This window comes from Musca vetustissima, unplaced genomic scaffold, assembly GCF_032173495.1.
Source record: "Musca vetustissima isolate MV318-11 ecotype Yass unplaced genomic scaffold, APGP_CSIRO_Mvet_v1 utg14190, whole genome shotgun sequence".
NCBI lineage: Eukaryota > Metazoa > Arthropoda > Insecta > Diptera > Muscidae > Musca > Musca vetustissima.
The window spans coordinates 74,673-94,222 of NW_026872556.1; the positions used below are offsets into that span (position 1 = coordinate 74,673).

Below are 19,550 nucleotides of genomic sequence, written 5' to 3' on the forward strand. Positions count from 1 at the left end.
CGAGACCTCAGTTGAGGTATTCTTTTTCTATAGAAAAAAATCCGAGACCCATGGTTGAGGTATTCTTTTTCTATAGAAAAAAATCCGAGACCTCAGTTGAGGTATTCTTTTTCTATAGAAAAAATTCCGAGACCTCAGTTGAGGTATTCTTTTTCTATAGAAAAAAATTCGCGAGACCCTTGGTTGACCTATTCTTTTTCTATAGAAAAAAATTCGCGAGACCCTTGGTTGAGCTATTCTTTTTCTATAGAAAGAAATTCGCGAGACCCATGGTTGAGGTATTCTTTTTCTATAGAAAAAATCCGAGACCCATGGTTGAGGAATTCTTTTTCTATAGAAAAAAATCCGAGACCCATGGTTGAGGTATTCTTTTTCTATAGAAAAAAATCCGAGACCCATGGTTGAGGTATTCTTTTTCTATAGAAAAAAATCCGAGACCCATGGTTGAGGTATTCTTTTTCTATAGAAAAAAATCCGAGACCCATGGTTGAGGTATTCTTTTTCTATAGAAAAAAATCCGAGACCCATGGTTGAGGTATTCTTTTTCTAAAGAAAAAAATCCGAGACCCATGGTTGAGGTATTCTTTTTCTATAGAAAAAAATCCGAGACCCATGGTTGAGGTATTCTTTTTCTATAGAAAAAAATTCGAGGCCCATGGTTGAGGTATTCTTTTTCCATAGAAAAAAATCCGAGACCCATGGTTGAGGTATTCTTTTTCCATAGAAAAAAATCCGAGACCCATGGTTGAGCTATTCTTTTTCTATAGAAAAAAATTCGCGAGACCCTTGGTTGAGCTATTCTTTTTCTATAGAAAAAAATTCGCGAGACCCTTGGTTGAGCTATTCTTTTTCTATAGAAAAAAATTCGCGAGACCCTTGGTTGAGCTATTCTTTTTCTATAGAAAAAAATTCGCGAGACCCTTGGTTGAGCTATTCTTTTTCTATAGAAACAAATTCGCGAGACCCTTGGTTGAGCTATTCTTTTTCTATAGAAAAAAATTCGCGAGACCCTTGGTTGAGCTATTCTTTTTCTATAGAAAAAAATTCGCGAGACCCTTGGCTGAGCTATTCTTTTTCTATAGAAAAAATCCGCGAGACCCTTGGTTGAAGTATTCTTGTTCTATAGAAAAAATCCGCGAGTCCCTTGGTTGAGCTATTCTTTTTCTACAGAAATCTATTTTTCTATAGAAAAAAACTGCGAGACCCTTGGTTGAGCTATTCTTTTTCTATAGAAAAAAATTCGCGAGACCCTTGGTTGAGCTATTCTTTTTCTATAGAAAAAAATTCGCCAGACCCTTGGTTGAGCTATTCTTTTTCTATAGAAAAAAATTCGCCAGACCCTTGGTTGAGCTATTCTTTTTCTATAGAAAAAAATTCGCGAGACCCTTGGTTGAGCTATTCTTTTTCTATAGAAAAAAATTCGCGAGACCCTTGGTTGAGCTATTCTTTTTCTATAGAAAAAAATTCGCGAGACCCTTGGTTGAGCTATTCTTTTTCTATAGAAAAAAATTCGCGAGACCCTTGGTTGAGCTATTCTTTTTGTATAGAAAAAATTGCGAGACCCTTGGTTGAGCTATTCTTTTTCTATAGAAAAAAATTCGCGAGACCCTTGGTTGAGCTATTCTTTTTCTATAGAAAACAATTGCGAGACCCTTGGTTGAGCTATTCTTTTTCTATAGAAAAAAAATTGCGAGACCCTTGGTTGAGCTATTCTTTTTCTATAGAAAAAAATTGCGAGACCCTTGGTTGAGCTATTCTTTTTGTATAGAAAAAATTGCGAGACCCTTGGTTGAGCTATTCTTTTTCTATAGAAAAAAAATCACGAGACCCTTGGTTGAGCTATTCTTTTTCTATAGAAAAAAAAAATTCGCGAGACCCTTGGTTGAGCTATTCTTTTTCTATAGAAAAAAAATCGCGAGACCCTTGGATGAGCTATTCTTTTTCTATAGAAAAAAAATTCGCGAGACCCTTGGTTGAGCTATTCTTTTTCTATAGAAAAAAAATCGCGAGACCCTTGGTTGAGCTATTCTTTTTCTATAGAAAAAAAAATCGCTAGACCCTTGGTTGAGCTATTCTTTTTCTATAGAAAAAAATCGCGAGACCCTTGGTTGAGCTATTCTTTTTCTATAGAAAAAAAAATCGCGATATCCTTGGTTAAGCTATTCTTTTTCTATAGAAAAAAAAAATCGCGAGACCCTTGGTTGAGCTATTCTTTTTCTATAGAAAAAAAATCGCGAGACCCTTGGTTGAGATATTCTTTTTCTGTAGAAAAAAATCGCGAGACCCTTGGTTGGGGTCTTTTTCTTTAGAAAAGAATTGCGAGACCCTATGTTGAGGTATTGTTTTTCTATAAAAAAAATTGCAAGACGCTATGTTGAGATACTCGAGACCCTTGGTTGAGGTATTATTTTTCAATAGAAAAAAATCCGCTAGACCCTTGGTTGAAGTATTATTTTTCTATAAAGAGATAATCTTTTTCTGAGATATTCTTTTTCTATAGAAAAAATCCGCGAGACCCTTGGTTGGGGTGTTTTTTTCTATAGAAAAAAATCCGCTAGACCCTTGTTTGAAGTATTCTTTTTCTATAGAAAAAAAATCGCGATACCCTTGGTTGAGCTATTCTTTTTCTATAGAAAAAAAATCGCGAGACCCTTGGTTGAACTATTCTTTTTCTATAGAAAAAAAATCGCGAGACCCTTGGTTGAGCTATTCTTTTTCTATAGAAAAAAAAATCGCAAGACCCTTGGTTGAGCTATTCTTTTTCTATAGAAAAAAAAATCGCGAGACCCTTGGTTGAGCTATTCTTTTTCTATAGAAAAAAAATCGCGAGACCCTTGGTTGAGCTATTCTTTTTCTATAGAAAAAAAAAAATCGCGAGACCCTTGGTTGAGATATTCTTTTTCTGTAGAAAAAAATCGCGAGACCCTTGGTCGAGGTGTTCTTTTTCTGTAGAAAAAAATCGCGAGACCCTTGGTCGAGGTATTCTTTTGCTATAGAAAAAATCGCGAGACCCTTGGTTGGGGTCTTTTTCTTTAGAAAAGAATTGCGAGACCCTATGTTGAGGTATTATTTTTCTATAAAAAAAATTGCAAGACGCTATGTTGAGATACTCGAGACCCTTGGTTGAGGTATTATTTTTCAATAGAAAAAAATCCGCTAGACCCTTGGTTGAAGTATTATTTTTCTATAAAGAGATAATCTTTTTCTGAGATATTCTTTTTCTATAGAAAAAATCCGCGAGACCCTTGGTTGAGGGTTTTTTCTATAGAAAAAAATCCGCTAGACCCTTGGTTGAAGTATTCTTTTTCTATAGAAAAAATTGTGAGACCTTTGGTTGGGGTATTCTTTTTCTATAGAAAAGAATTGTGAGGCCCTATTTTGGGGTTTTTTTATGAAAAAAAAATTGGACCTCTGTTTCTGAGGTATTTTTCTACTAAGACAAAAATTCGCGAGACTACAGTTGAGGTATTCTTCTTGTATAGAAAAAAATTCGCGAGACCACAGTTGAGGTATTCTTCTTCGATACAAAAAAAGTCAGATACTTCAGTTGTGGTTCTTTTTTCTGTAGAAAAAAATCCGAGGCACTTTATTTAAAGAATAAATGCTAAGACCTCAGAAAAAAAAAATCAGACCTCAGTGTTTGATTTATTTTTTTTCTATAGAAAAAATCTTTTGAATAAAAATCAGACCTAAGGAGCCTTATAGTAAATGCTTGACCTCTGATAAAGCGATATGTGTTCTATTTTTTTTTTCAATTTTTACCCATTTACTGCACGTCATAAAAGTACATTTTCTTAAATGTTCTAACCCACTTTTCTCAGATTCTCAGCATCTCAAAATATTTGAAATCTTCTTATGCTTCAGTAAAACCTGAAATCACATTTTGTTCAATGTCAATTTCACCACTTTTGACTAAATGACTTCGGCCTGTTTATTTGCTAGCCCAGCTCTCCTCCTTCCCATCGGAGAGAAACCAACAACAACCTACAAATTGCTGGCCTATATTTTATAGAACCAGAATTGTGGTTACATGTTTTGTGTTGTTTTTCCTTCTCATATTTGATGATGATTTTTTTCTTCTTGTATCTTTTTTGATAATTTGCCTACTAACCAACTTTCTTGCTACTACATCGTAATGTTCTTCGCCGTCTTGATCATGTAATGAAACCACCGCTGCCTACACGTTTTACGGTGGCCATGTAAAGACGTTCTTACTCTCCTTTATAGGTCATCGTAGTCATCATCATCAGCAGCAATTTCATTGAATATCTAGTGAATGCACCAATAGAGAGAGAGAGAGAGAGAGAGAGAAAAAGTTCCAAAACTTGTTCCCAAATTGATTCTGCCTTCGTCATGGCTGGTTATAACCACCACCATCATCATCACCATCAACCAGTTGAGAATGCAACTGCATATTTTTCCATTACTTCTAGAATCTATTTTAAGCTTCGAATATTATGATCACACACTCCTGTTAGATGATATTCAATGATTATTTTGGCATAATTTTTTAGTTGCTTCGGTCTGAAGGAGATCCTCTTTACTACTCGTCGTTCGTTAGGTCAGTGGAACAAATCCATGAATCAAGTCGGGTAACAGTAGTAGACTGCTTCGGATTTTGTAACAGGATCTTTTTGATAAAGTTTTTTTTTTTTTGAGACACTCGAGAAAAATGTTGATGGAACATAATAAGTTTTTTATGAGAGTATTGGAAGATGAGTCTGAAGCTGAGTCTACGATATTCTTCGTTAGAGTCAGATTCTAGGTTAAATTCGGTATTTAGAAAATCATTTTAAATAGGTACAAGGCATCAATCATATAATCACAAAGTAAGTCAGAACATACGCCATCTATATTTAAAATATTTGACAAATTTGATTGGTTGTGCATACATTTGGGCGCCAAAAAGCAGAATTCCAAAGCAAAGGGATTAATTGTAATCATTCTGCAGGCTTACCCATTAAGTTAAGCCCCCACATCTTTAAAAAAAATCACGTCCAGCAAGATTTTTCTGAAACACGCTCCTTATAAATGCATGAGCGCCATCTATAGCTCAATGTTAGTATTTACATTGTTGGGATTAGTAATGATTTAAAAGACAACCGACATTCTAAAGACATTTTTGAGGTTAATTCTTACTATAAATTTTTGAGATTACCAATAATTTGCCTCTGGGCGCCAGTCTTTGTTAGTCTATGTGTCAAACAAAAGGAAATGACTTTCGATCTAACTGTTCAACTTTGTCGATTTGTTAATCATCCGATCTAAATGTTCTGCTTGGACGCCACTTACCGGTAAATTAGCTGTGTTTGTCGATTTTTTAAATGAAAATAAAATTTTCAGACATATTTGAATCGCTTGGGCGCCATTTTTCAGAAATTTGATTTTGTTTTCTTGATTTGTCAATCTTCAGATCTAATTGTTCTCCTTGAGCGCCAGTCTTTGTTAGTCTATGTGTCAATTGTCGATTTGTCAATCATCCGATCTAATTGTTCTGCTTGGATGCCACTTCCCTGTAAATTAGTTGTGTTTGTCGATTTGTCAAATGAAAAGAAGATCTTCATACCTATTTGCCTCGCTTGGGCGCCAGTTTCCTGGATATTTGGTTTCTTGATTTGTGGATTGGAAAGCCAACAAAAGGGAACTTTTCTGGATCATAGTTTTCTTATTGAGCTCCTGATTTCTGGATATTAATTTCGTTTGTCGATGTGTGAATTGAAAAGATTTTTTGAATCTAGGAATCGGAACTGTAAATAGGAACTAGTTACATTGCAAATATAAACGAGAAAGATCGATCTGCTCCATGAACCATATTGGCAAACTCTACTAAGTATATGTCGGTGTATATTGCCTTTTGTATTCCGATTTGTGCTCTTGAATGTCCGAAGAGTTATTTTGACATGCAACAAAAAGGAAGATCTTCATAGCCAGTTTGGGCGCCATTTTTTTTTTTTTTTTTTTTTTTTGGAAAATGTTTTTTTATTTATTCAGTTATAATTGTTCGCTTGTGTGTCGGTTTCTCGAAAATTAGCTTTGTTAGCAGATTTGTCGAACGACAGAGAAAATCATCCGATATAATTGACCTGCTTGGGCGCCAATTTTCTGTACGTTTGTTTTCTTTGTCGATGTATCAAACAAAAAGAAAATCTTTAGACCTATTCATATCGCTTGGGCGCAAGATTTCTGGATATTAGTTTTATTTGAAGATTTGTAAAATCTCAAGAGATTTATTTTCAGAGGCAACAGAAGATAATTTTTCTGGATCATAATTTTCTGATTGGGCGCCAGTTTCTTGCTGAGTAGTTTGTTTATTAAAATTCTCCGGTTGATCAGGTTTTTTTATAGTTTTGTTTGTCGATACGAGGATTGAAAAGCAAAGAGCTTATTTTTCAGACGCAGCTAAAGGGAACTTTTCTCGATCATGATTTTCTTAATGGGCGCCAGTGAAAAAAATTATCAGCAGGACAATTTTGTTTAATTCCCACTGTCTTTTCTTTTTGAGTGTATTCTAAATTACGTTATTTTCTTTTTGGATCTATGAACAATTTGGCAATGACTACCAGTATTACAGTCTGATATGTAGATATTCACTTCGAAATAGAAGTGTGCGAATTCAGTCCCACTTTTTTTACAACTCTTAATATGAAAACTGCCTTTCCAAAGATAATGAATATTTTCTATAACTTTTTTTTTTTCTTGAAAATAATTTTTATGTTTGTTGCTATTTTTACGACAGAATATTTAAGCAAGAATTTTAAGAGAATGTTGCAAATTATTATGATGGTGATGAAGCGGCCGCACAGCCGTTCGGTCAGAGCAAGAAAAAGTATTATGAATTAATTAGCACACGTAACTGCAGTTGGGTAAGAGTGTTCGGCATCTGAAGCTGACTCTTCAAGGTGTAATACATAGTTTGATAATAGTCATTCGGCCAACTGCTTTGATTGGTTAGAAGATGGAGAGAGAGGAAGAAAATATTAACTTAAGAATGTAGCGTGGACAAGTTTTGTTTGATGGGTTCTCTAATGGCAATTTCTTTGAACTTCCTCATTTTTCTTCGGTTCATAAGTGGGCCATAAATACTTTGAACCATAGATGAGCTAATAACCGATATTAGTAGTTTCAAAACAGGTTGCCACATTTTATGCTGACTTTTTTGATATTTTCATTCTACGTCTTGGTCTTAATTGTCTGGCTGACCTGAGGTTAAATCTTAAGCTCGGCAAATGAATTATTTGTGTCTGTATTGTGATAATGATGGGAATTTTGTTTGATTATTGTTTTAGTCGTGGTAATTTTCATAGAATAATTAAAAAAATTAGTTTGATTGTTTCATTTCTGTTTTATTTCCTCAATCAATCAAGCTAAGCCGTTCGTTCTCAGCATATTTCATTGTTTTTGTATACAAACATAAAGGGTATCAACCTAATCAATTTTAAAAATATGTTTCCCTTCATTTTCATCATCATTTTCGTTTTGTTATTTAATATGACATTAAGAATTTATTTTAATTAGTCTATGGAATTAATTTCGTTTAAATAATTATGTGAATTTTTGAAAAAAAAAAATTAATAAAATAAATACAAGACAAAAATACAATTAAACATTTTTAAAATAATTATTTTTGAGGTCTTCTTCTAGGCGTGGATTTTTTAAATAAATATTTTTGGGGTCTACCACAAGGCGTGGATTTTTTAAATAAATATTTTTGGGGTCTACCACAAGGCGTGGATTTTTTAAATAAATATTTTTGGGGTCTACCACAAGGCGTGGATTTTTTAAATAAATATTTTTGGGGTCTACCACAAGGCGTGGATTTTTTAAATAAATATTTTTGGGGTCTACCACAAGGCGTGGATTTTTTAAATAAATATTTTTGGGGTCTACCACAAGGCGTGGATTTTTTAAATAAATATTTTTGGGGTCTACCACAAGGCGTGGATTTTTTAAATAAATATTTTTGGGGTCTACCACAAGGCGTGGATATTTTTGAGGGTCTTACTAATTTACATAACCCTGCAATTGCATTTGTTATTTAACAACCAATTAAATAAAAAAATATCTTCCTCAAAATTTATCAAAGTTTTTGAACTCCTGATTGTGTTCAAGAAACATTTCAACTTCTTTCAAAGGAGCAACGCCATCATTTGACACGCCAAACACACGACAGCATTGACATTTTATGCAACATCACTTAACCTTATCAAGAGGTTGCATCCAACCGAATTCATTGTCACCAAAGAGAACAAATAACAACAACAACAACAACTTTTTGGATCCTCTTCAAAACAACAAGGCGAACATCCCCATTAAAACTTTCACTACAACATTGCCAAGAGATTTTTCCTTTTCATCGTTTGAGGAGGATATTTGAAAAATTGTTAATGCCAACAACATCGCAACCAAACAGAAAATAAAGTTTTGAAGAAGATGCCCACATCTTCCAAATGGAATCCTCTTTATGCAATTACAGCATAACTCCACAATCACTGAACAAATAACCCCAAGGCTATGTCTGTGTGGACGAGGGGGCGAAACCACAAATTCGATTACCCAACTACACACCTTGCTGGTTGGTGGAATAAATCGATTGGTTCCTTTGAGTTTCAAATGGTGGTATTTTTCAAATGTTATTTTTTTGGTTATTAACATTTAAATTTAATTTTATGAAAATTCATAATTTTTCTTTGACAACCAACCGTTTGTTGTATCGTGGGTTGCTGCAACATTTCCCAACAAAAAAAAAAGATGTTTAGCATTCGATTAGCCGGAAATTGTCTGGCGAAAAATATGTAAATCCTCCACACAAAAAAAAGTTGAGACTCCTTTTGTTTTTCCAGTTTAATGTCACCACAATATTTTCCACGAATTTATCTTCCCGAACATTACATAAACTATTTTTGAACAAACAGTCCATTGCCCGTCGGCGGGAGACACTCCAACCACAAACATGCTGCTTGCTTCCCTGTACATGCTTGTTTCATCTTCATGGGAGATTCCTTGTGGCAATGTCACCGCCACCACAACTACCATCATTATCCATCTTTCCATCCGCACTAAACGATACGGTGCGGCTTAGACCTGTTTGCCTTTTGGGCAAATTGTCTTGGTTTTGAACTTCCAATGGATGGCATTCGTTGTGGTGTGCTGTGGGGTTGTGGCATCTTCAACAGCCAATACTTCCGCTAATGTTGCCAACATAAACTTGATGACCTTTTGCTTAAAAAAAAAGAAAAAAAATGATAAGGAGTCTAGTCTGGTCTGGTAAGCTAGAAGACCATTGTAGTTTTTTCGTCCAGTGATGATGAAGAAAACGTGGAACACGCGAACATTTTCCAGATATTGTGATTTTCAGGAAAAAAACATTTAAAACAACAATTTATTAAAAATGTCCGCCATAGTAAAGACCACTACAATATTTCTTTAAAAAATCCACGCCTTAGTAAAGACCCTTAAAATATTTCTTTAAAAAATCCACGCCTTAGTAAAGACCCTTAAAATATTTCTTTAAAAAATCCACGCCTTAGTAAAGACCCTTAAAATATTTCTTTAAAAAATCCACGCCTTAGTAAAGACCCTTAAAATATTTCTTTAAAAAATCCACGCCTTAGTAAAGACCCTTAAAATATTTCTTTAAAAAATCCACGCCTTAGTAAAGACCCTTAAAATATTTCTTTAAAAAATCCACGCCTTAGTAAAGACCCTTAAAATATTTCTTTAAAAAATCCACGCCTTAGTAAAGACCCTTAAAATATTTCTTTAAAAAATCCACGCCTTAGTAAAGACCCTTAAAATATTTCTTTAAAAAATCCACGCCTTAGTTAAGCCCCTGAAAAATATTTCTTTAAAAAATCCACGCCTATGTAAGCCCCTGAAAAATATTTCTTTAAAAAATCCACGCCTATGTAAGCCCCTGAAAAATATTTCTTTAAAAAATCCACGCCTATGTAAGCCCCTGAAAAATATTTCTTTAAAAAATCCACGCCTATGTAAAGACCCTTAAAATATTTCTTTAAAAAATCCACGCCTTAGTAAAGACCCTTAAAATATTTCTTTAAAAAATCCACGCCTTAGTAAAGACCCTTAAAATATTTCTTTAAAAAATCCACGCCTTAGTAAAGACCCTTAAAATATTTCTTTAAAAAATCCACGCCTTAGTAAAGACCCTTAAAATATTTCTTTAAAAAATCCACGCCTTAGTAAAGACCCTTAAAATATTTCTTTAAAAAATCCACGCCTTAGTAAAGACCCTTAAAATATTTCTTTAAAAAATCCACGCCTTAGTAAAGACCCTTAAAATATTTCTTTAAAAAATCCACGCCTTAGTAAAGACCCTTAAAATATTTCTTTAAAAAATCCACGCCTTAATAAAGACCCTTAAAATATTTCTTTAAAAAATCCACGCCTTAGTAAAGACCCTTAAAATATTTCTTTAAAAAATCCACGCCTTAGTAAAGACCCTTAAAATATTTCTTTAAAAAATCCACGCCTTAGTAAAGACCCTTAAAATATTTCTTTAAAAAATCCACGCCTTAGTAAAGACCCTTAAAATATTTCTTTAAAAAATCCACGCCTTAGTAAAGACCCTTAAAATATTTCTTTAAAAAATCCACGCCTTAGTAAAGACTCTTACACAACCATTACTAGAGAAGAATCTTGCATTCATAAGTAGTACCTAAGTACCTAATAAAAACCTAATAAAATCCTTACACTCCGAGTCTGGACCCTCCGACTCTGATTCGTTTTGCGAACACTGAAGGCTTAAGATGATTAGCCACGCTTACCCAAGTTTTTTTTAAGTCTTGTTATTTCGGATAAACATTTCAACTTCTTTCAAAGGAGCAACGCCATCATTTGACACGCCAAACACACGACTGTATTGACATTTTATGTAACATCACTTAACCTTATCAAGAGGTTGCATCCATAGTAAAGACCACTAATATATTTCCTTAAAAAAATCCACGCCTTAATAAAGACCCTTATACAACCATTACTAGAGAAGAATCTTGCCTCTCATAAGTAGTACCTAAGTACATAATAAAATCGCTACACTCCGAGTCTGGACCCTTCGACTCTGATTCGTTTTGCGAACACTGAAGGCTTAAGATCATTACCCACGCTTGCCCAAGTTGATGGACCCAGATCATAAGCTGGAAGTAGTTCCTAAACAAGGAGTAAAAAATTAATCTTTTGAGTCTTGTTATTTCGGATACCAGCTCCGCTAACCGTCTTCTACATTGACGTCCAATGTGGAGCTTGTTTCAGTGACGCCCTACGAGAGGTGTGTGGCGCACAACGTTGGACCTGCTTCATTGACGGTCAAAGAGGTATTCTTTATTGACGCCCAACCAACCCAGTGGCCATCAACTACGACCTACAAGCAAAAGCCGAGGACAACACCAACAAATCACACGAGCTGTTGCATGGACGCACAACGAAGTGGCCACGAACAACGACACAAATATTGAAATCCAGGAAACTACCAAAGCTGATTGCGACGAGTACGTGTCCGGCGAAGAAGAAGAGATGACGCAGTTTACTGAAAGCCAATTCAAACAACTGATCCAGGCAATGCAGAAAAACAACCGGACGGCTTCGTTTTCGCATTGTACTTTGCGTTTTCGGCATCGGAGAGATGTCGCCTCAATTGAAGAATTTGTGACATCCATAACAGTATATAAAGACATTTCAGACGCCGACGCAGTAAACGGAATGCAGCTGCTATTGGAAGATTATGCAGTTCCGAAAATATATGGTATTTTGCAGAATCACCAAGTATCATATCGGTCGCAGTTCTGCTCTTGGGGGAGAACCTGAAGAGATTCCAACTCCTAGAAATACATGATGACTACGAGAACGCCATCTTCATTACTGAATCAACACTCCAGCTCTACTTAGCATCTATCAGATTCCATAACCCTTTATTACTGATGCATCATCGGGACGATTTCAGCATCAGAGGGGGAGACTGAAGCGGATCAACTCAAATTTTATTCAAATGTTATTTACTACAGTATAAACACATACGTTTTATTAATCATTTCAATACTAAAATGCAACTCTTATTTAAATATTTGAAAGTAACGGTTACTTATGTAAATAATCTGAAAATAGTTCCAAAAACTACAACACTGATATTACTACATTATTACACAACCATTACTAAGGAGAATCTTGCTTCTCATAAGTAGTACCTAAGTTAAATCTAATTTTAATAAAATCGCGACACTCCGAGTCTGGACTCCTCATTTAGCGAACTCTGAATGCTTATGATCATTACCCACGCTTGCCCAAGTTTATGGACTCAGATCATAAGCTGGAAGTAGTTCCTAAACAAGGAGTATTTTAAATCTTGTTATTTCGGATACCAGTAGGCCTATTCTGTAACTTTTAGCAACATTCGACATTGTTTAATTTTCTTTTGTTATTGTAAAAACAACAAAACAAACAAATGAAATTGTTGTAAAATAAACAATGTCGAATATTGTTAAAAAATTACAGAATAGGCCTACAGCTCCGCTCACGAGCTTCTTCACCCTTAAAATATTTCTTTAAAAAATCCACGCCTTAGTAAAGACACTTAAAATATTTCTTTAAAAAATTCACGCCTTGTGGTAGACCCCAAAAATTGATTTAAACAATTCACGCCTAAAAGAAGGCGTCAAAATTATTTGTAGTGGTATACCCTTAAAAATCTACACTGATTAAAGAATGTCTCTACAAAATTTCAAGTGAAAATCTCAAGAACTGTTGAAGATATATCCGATTTAGTGTGTCAGCATCAAGTGACGGCTAAAGGGTTTCTCAAACTTTAAACGCGTTTTTCTCTAAACATTTTTTTGCGAATGGCGGGCACGATAACTCAAAAACTAATAATCCAATCGGTTCCAAATTTTGCATCGTTTCTCTGGGAGTGTATAGCTCTCGTATGAACTAGGATAAAGCCAATCGGTGAAGATCTTCCTTATTTTTTAATTTGGTTTTTGGTCAAAAATCGGCGATTTTCCAAAAATATTTTTTCAAAGGTCCACCATTTTGTTAATTTTAGAGCGAAGTCAATAATCCTAGTTCATACGAGAGCCAGACATGTACTCTTTCTAACACCGTTGGAATTTTCGGATTCCGATGTTCCAGTGAGGAGTTATCATGCCCGCCATCAAAAATAAGGACTTTTCTTTAATTACAAAAAACAACAACAAAACAATAACAAAAATTTTTTGTAAATTATTTTTCTTCTTTTTTAAATCTTCAATTATATATGTGCAAAGTTACAAACCTTAACAAGCATTGGTATTGATTTACCAGCCCATTGAAAATCTTAAAAAATTCAAATCGGAATGGGGGGGGTTCCCTTAAACAATTCACGCCTAAAAGAAGGCGTCAAAATTATTTGTAGTGGTATACCCTTAAAATATGTCCACATATAACCACTGTCTCCATCACCACAATAATGCGCATCATTTTATCGTATTCAACCCAAACTTAAAGAAGCACCAATAGCCACTACACCAAGTCGACTGCCAGCGTCATAAATCAAGGAAAACTCATCATCAGATTGCACCATACAATAGCAACAACAAAACCAACAATGCCAATTGGCAATCTGTTGCAATGCCTTGGTGCTGGCCGAAGTTGCAACTTGTATTTTGTTTGGCATTGAAGATGCCTCCCAAACAACAACAACAACAATAACATTATGCCAAATGTTTCCACTTTTTGTTTTCATGGTCAATACAATTGGCCAGACTTGGTCCTCTGCGGAGTTATTTTTTTTTTTTTTAATGCAATTCACAAATTTATTTAAATGACTTATCTTCTTCGAATATTTTTTGGTTTTGGGTAAAAAAGAGTGAAACTTTTCAGTTTCAGTTTTTTTTTTTCAAACAAAATGTGAATTTAATTATTTTCTAGTTGGCATCTGAAGTTGTGGCGACTTCTGCTGATGATGGAGGTGTAAATGATGATTGATTTCAATTTGTGTGGGGGATTATGGCTTGTTAGGAGTTGTAGGAGATATTCAAACGAGTGGTCTGGACGTCATTCAATTTTTTTTCATTTCGTCGGAAAATTATTGTTATTCATAATATTTTCTATAAAAATTTTTGTTATTGAAAAAATTTTCAATTTTTTCAAAAGGAGTGAATTTTTTACTCTTTTAATTAAATTTGTTGGGGACTTCTTTTAGGCGTGGATTCTTAAATTAATATTTTTGGGGTCTATTTCCAGGCATGGATTTTTGAAAAATACATTTTTGGGGTCTACTTCTAGGCGTGGATTTTTAAATTAATATTTTTGGGGTCTACTTCTAGGCGTGGATTTTTAAATTAATATTTTTAGGGTCTACTTCTAGGCGTAGATTTTTAAATTAATATTTTTGGTGTCTATTCTAGGCGTGGATTTTTAAATTAATATTTTTGGGGTCTACTTCTTAGCGTAGATTATTAAATTAATATTTTTGGGGTCTACTTCTAGGAGTGGATTTTTACATTAATATTTTTGGGGTCTACTTCTAGGCGTGTATTTTTAAATTAATATTTTTGGGGTCTACTTCTAGGCGTGGATTTTTAAATTAATATTTTTGGGGTCCACTTCTAGGCGTGGATTTTTAAATTAATATTTTTGGGGTCCACTTCTAGGCGTGGATTTTTAAATTAATATTTTTGGGGTCTACTTCTAGGCGTGGATTTTTAAATTAAAATTTTTGGTGTCTACTTCTAGGCGTGGATTTTTAAATTAATATTTTTGGGGTCTATTCTAGGCGTGGATTTTTAAATTAATATTTTTGGTGTCTATTCTAGGCGTGGATTTTTAAATTAATATTTGTAAAGGTCTATCAAAAGGCGTGGATTTTTTAAAAGTATATATTTAAGGGTCTATCCAAAGGCGTGGATTTTTAAAAGTATATTTTTAAGGGTCTATCAAAAGGCGTGGATTTTTAAAAGTATATTTTTAAGGGTCTATCAAAAGGCGTGGATTTTTTAAAGAATATTTGTAAGGGTCTATCAAAACCGTGTATTTTTTAAAGAATAATTGTAAGTGTCTATCAAAAGGCGTGGATTTCTAAAAAAAATATATTTGTATGGGTCTATAAAAAGGCGTGGATTTCTAAAAAAATATATTTGTATGGGTCTATAAAAAGGCGTGGATTTCTAAAAAAATATATTTGTATGGGTCTATAAAAAGGCGTGGATTTCTAAAAAAAATATATATTTGTATGGGTCTATCAAAAGGCGTGGATTTCTAAAAAAATATATTTGTATGGGCCTATCAAAAGGCGTGGATTTCTAAAAAAAATTTCAGAGGTTTTTCCAGGGCTCGACTTTTTAAAACATATTTTCACAGGGTTTTCCAGGGCTCGACTTTTTAAAAAATAATTTCAGAGGTTTTTCCAGTGCTCGACTTTTTAAAAAACATTTAATGATTATTTAAAATGATTTTCCTTTATAAACTGCTGCCAGTCGACAGCAAAATTTCTCTATCGAAACATTTTTCATCTTTATGCTTATGAGGCAATTGAATTAAAACTCTTTACGGCTGTCATCGTTCAAATGAACGAGCAAACGAACGAACGAAAAAATCCAACTGCATTCGACGACGTTAATAATGATGTTGAAATCAAAAGTTTCTTGGAACTCTTTTTTTTATTTTTCGATAGTTTTATGAGAACGACATGCCACACATTAGCAACGCATTTATGATTGCGGATGGCAATGGAAGCTAACGTTCGGTTGCCTGCTATCGGCTATTAACAATCATTGCCCGGTGATTAATTACTGGTGGTGCGTATTTATGACCGTCGACGATGTGACAGATCAACGAACATGCATTCATGCCAACAATAAAAGACTACCATTGTTTCGATTCGTTATTTGTTTTTTTTTTTGGCGGGAATGCAATGCCAGTTTTCGGCAATAATCATCATCGCGATTATTTTGATGGCGGTACTAACAAACTACAGCGTTTGCATGCCAAGCGAAAAAGAGCGCAAATGAAATTAAAAATCATTCGAAAGCAATTATACATTTTCTGTTTACTTTCTATGGAGGAGGTTCGACGGTTTGCCTGGTTCGACGCATGTGCAATGAATATTAGACGCACAATACAATTGTTTGTATTCTCCTGTTTATGGTTTGAAACAGTGGTATGGTAAAAAAATCCACGCCTAAAGGTAGTCCACAGGGGAATATGTTTTAAAAAAATCAACGCCTAAAGGTAGTCCACAGGGGAATATGTTTTAAAAAAATCAACGCCTAATGGTAGTCCACAAAAATATATCTTTAAAAAATCCACGCCTTAGGGTAGTCTTTGAAAATATATTTTTAAAAAATCCACGCCTTAGGGTAGTCTTTGAAAATATATTTTTAAAAAATCCACGCCTAATGGTAGTCCATAACAATATATCTTAAAAAAATCCACGCCTAGTGGTAGTCCATAAAAATATAAATATATCCATAAAAAATATATTTTAAAAAAATCCACGCCTAGTGGTAGTCCATAAAAATATATCTTTAAAAAATCCACGCCTAATGGTAGTCCATAAAAATATATCTTTAAAAAATCCACGCCTAATGGTAGTCCATAAAAATATATCTTTAAAAAATCCACGCCTAATGGTAGTCCATAAAAATATATCTTTAAAAAATCCACGCCTAATGGTAGTCCATAAAAATATATCTTTAAAAAATCCACGCCTAATGGTAGTCTTTGAAAATATATTTTTAAAAAATCCACGCCTAATGGTAGTCCATAAAAAATATTTTAGGAAAATCTAATGGTAGGCTTTGAAAAAATATTTTTGGAAAATCCATGCTTAAAGGAATTGCCTAAAATATTTTTGGAAAATCCATGCTTAAAGGAATTGCCTAAAATATTTTTAAAAAATCCACGCCTAATGCAAGTCCCTGCAAAAATAGTTTAAAAAATCCACGCCTGTTGTTCATTAAAAAACGTAAATATTATTTTGTCCCACTGTTCTCTTGTAGACCCTATTGCACTGATGCATAATTCTTTTGTGTAGATCTTCATATGCGTCTGAAATCTTTTAATGCTGCAGATACACATTTGTAATTAATTAGTTTATAAATCCATCAGTTATAATTTTTTTCAAATGGAATCTAGGCCCATAGCCAGCACTTTCGAATTTGAATCAAAACAAATGCCACACTTAGTCATAAATAAAAGGCTAAGCTTTGTTTTCTATAAAACGGCTGCCACAAATCTCAAAAACCCTCCTCCCTCTATTCAATTGGGCCGACAAAGCAGACAGACAGACAGCAGTATGCCTTGTTCCGTCATTGAAAACAAAAGCCACAGTTGTTCTACATAGTCGTCGTCATCGTTGTGGATCTTCGGTACGAAAGAAAAAACACAACTCGAATTGAATTTCTTAGAAAGAAATTATTGCTAAAAGTGTTTTTTTTTTTTTGTTTCGGTTTCCAAATGTTTTCATTTTCTGTTCTGATAGCCCAATTCTAGGCCATGAAAGTTACAAGACAACCAACTACAAATAATCCACTTAAAACATATATTTATTCTTTATGCTTATGTGTATGCCCACATGTAACCAAACTTCTCTTCTCTCCATCTCCATGCTATGTCAACAATTCTGATTCCCAAAAAAAAATGCTATTTTATGACACTTTCTCCAGAATCTCAAGCAGTTGTTTTTGTGATTTTGTTTTTATTCTTCTGGCCATGACCAACAATAAAATGAAAACAGATTTTGTTCAGTATTGTTATAATTTTATTGTTGTCGTCGCTGTTTTATTGTTTTATTACTATTATTGTTCCACATGAAATTGAATAGTCCACATTCCGACCTCTAAAAGCTTATCCATTTGTTTTCTGTTTCTTTTTTTTCTTTTAGGTTCTCCAAAGAATTGACGATGTCTCATTGATGTGTGATAAACGTATTGCCAGTCTAAAGAAATTGGCATTGAAACCACCGCGTCCGGTACAGACTGTTACACCAGAACCGGCTGTGCCGCTACAGCCCCCGGGTGGGGCTCCACATCTATTAAGGCGTAAACATAAGGTACGTTTTTTTATAATTATATTTTTATAATATATATATATATATATTTAATGTATCCAATCTTTGAAAATAATAAAAGCCCCGTGTCTATACAAGAACAGAGCAGAATATCGGTAAAAGTTATTGTGTCTACAAAAGACCTGTAAGAGGTCTTCAAACTATATAAGACAAACTTCTGACTACAGGAAACCTGTAAGAGGTTTCGGACTTGAAAACATCTCTAGGAAGTCTTCTGACAATTGAAGGTCCAATGATAGTCCTAATGATAGTCCACGCCTAATGGTAGTCCCTGAAAAAATAATTTGAAGAAATCCACGCCTAATGGTAGTCCCTGAAAAAATAATTCGAAGAACCCCACGCCTAATGGTATTCCCTGAAAAAATAATTTGAAGAAATCCACGCCTAAAAAAATCCACGTCCCTGAAAAAATAATTTGAAGAACCCCACGCCTATTGGTAGTCCCAGAAAAAATAATTTGAAGAACCCCACGCCTAAGATAGTCCCTGAAAAAATAATTTGAAGAAATCCACGCCTAATGATAGTCCCTAAAAAAATAATTTGAAAAATCCACGTCCCTGAAAAAATAATTTGAAGAACCCCACGCCTATTGGTAGTCCCAGAAAAAATAATTTGAAGAACCCCACGCCTAAGATAGTCCCTGAAAAAATAATTTGAAGAAATCCACGCCTAATGATAGTCCCTAAAAAAATAATTTGAAGAAATCCACGCCTAATGGTAGTCCCTGAAAAAATAATTTGAAGAACCCCACGAACGAATCGAACGGGGCTGACCATATGATACCCTATACAACTTCCACGAAATTCTAACTTTCTGTAGTTCTATATTCAAAGCATGGAAAATATTTCGCTATATTTGCATCTTATTGACCGACTAAAGGTCGCCAACTATTACTAATATTCCATACAGCCCTTCTAATTACTTGACTATACTTCCTTCCCCGTGGGTTGCGTTGTGATGTTCGGCTTTGTATTGTGGCTTATATATCGACTAAAAAACACGAAAAGTAAATTTTCGGTCGACTACATGTCAATATTATTATCTGATCATCGCCGAAGGCGTTGTCCTTGACCATACCTGGACCCTCATGGAAAATTTCAAAGGGATCAGCGCTATATTCCCCACCCCCCTCTCGTGTGGTAATGGCTTACTAAAAATACGTAAGCACCTGTAAATATTTAAGTGTAACTCCCACATCCGAGTACATACGACAATGTAATTGGTATCAGTTTACAGGTCAATCACTCTTGGATATGCTATCAACTTCTCGAGTCTATATCTTTCAGGGGTAAATATACACGCTGTAGAATACTTACTTACTTAGCTGGCTTGTCACTGAACTTTCGTTCCATAAGCCGAGATTAGAAAAGATTTCCAGGCGCGTCGGTCTCTTGGGCAGTTTTTCCAATTTGAAAGACCATTTTCGGCGATGTTGTCTTCGATTTGATCTTTCCAACGTATTCTTGGCCTTCCCCCTTCTGCGTGAACCATCAGC

At 34.4% G+C, this 19,550-nt stretch overlaps 1 protein-coding gene across 1 annotated transcript in view; it reads left to right on the forward strand.

The window, feature by feature from the left end:
* LOC133329141 (guanine nucleotide exchange factor DBS-like) overlaps positions 1-18,043 on the forward strand; it is a gene marked incomplete at its 3' end in the record, with an annotated part of 91,167 nt that extends 73,124 nt beyond the window's left edge. The window contains exon 11 of the mRNA XM_061537674.1: positions 17,870-18,043. Coding sequence (XP_061393658.1) covers positions 17,870-18,043 — 174 coding nt within the window. The remainder of the gene's footprint in view (positions 1-17,869) is intronic.
* Between the last annotated feature and the right edge of the window lie 1,507 nt (positions 18,044-19,550).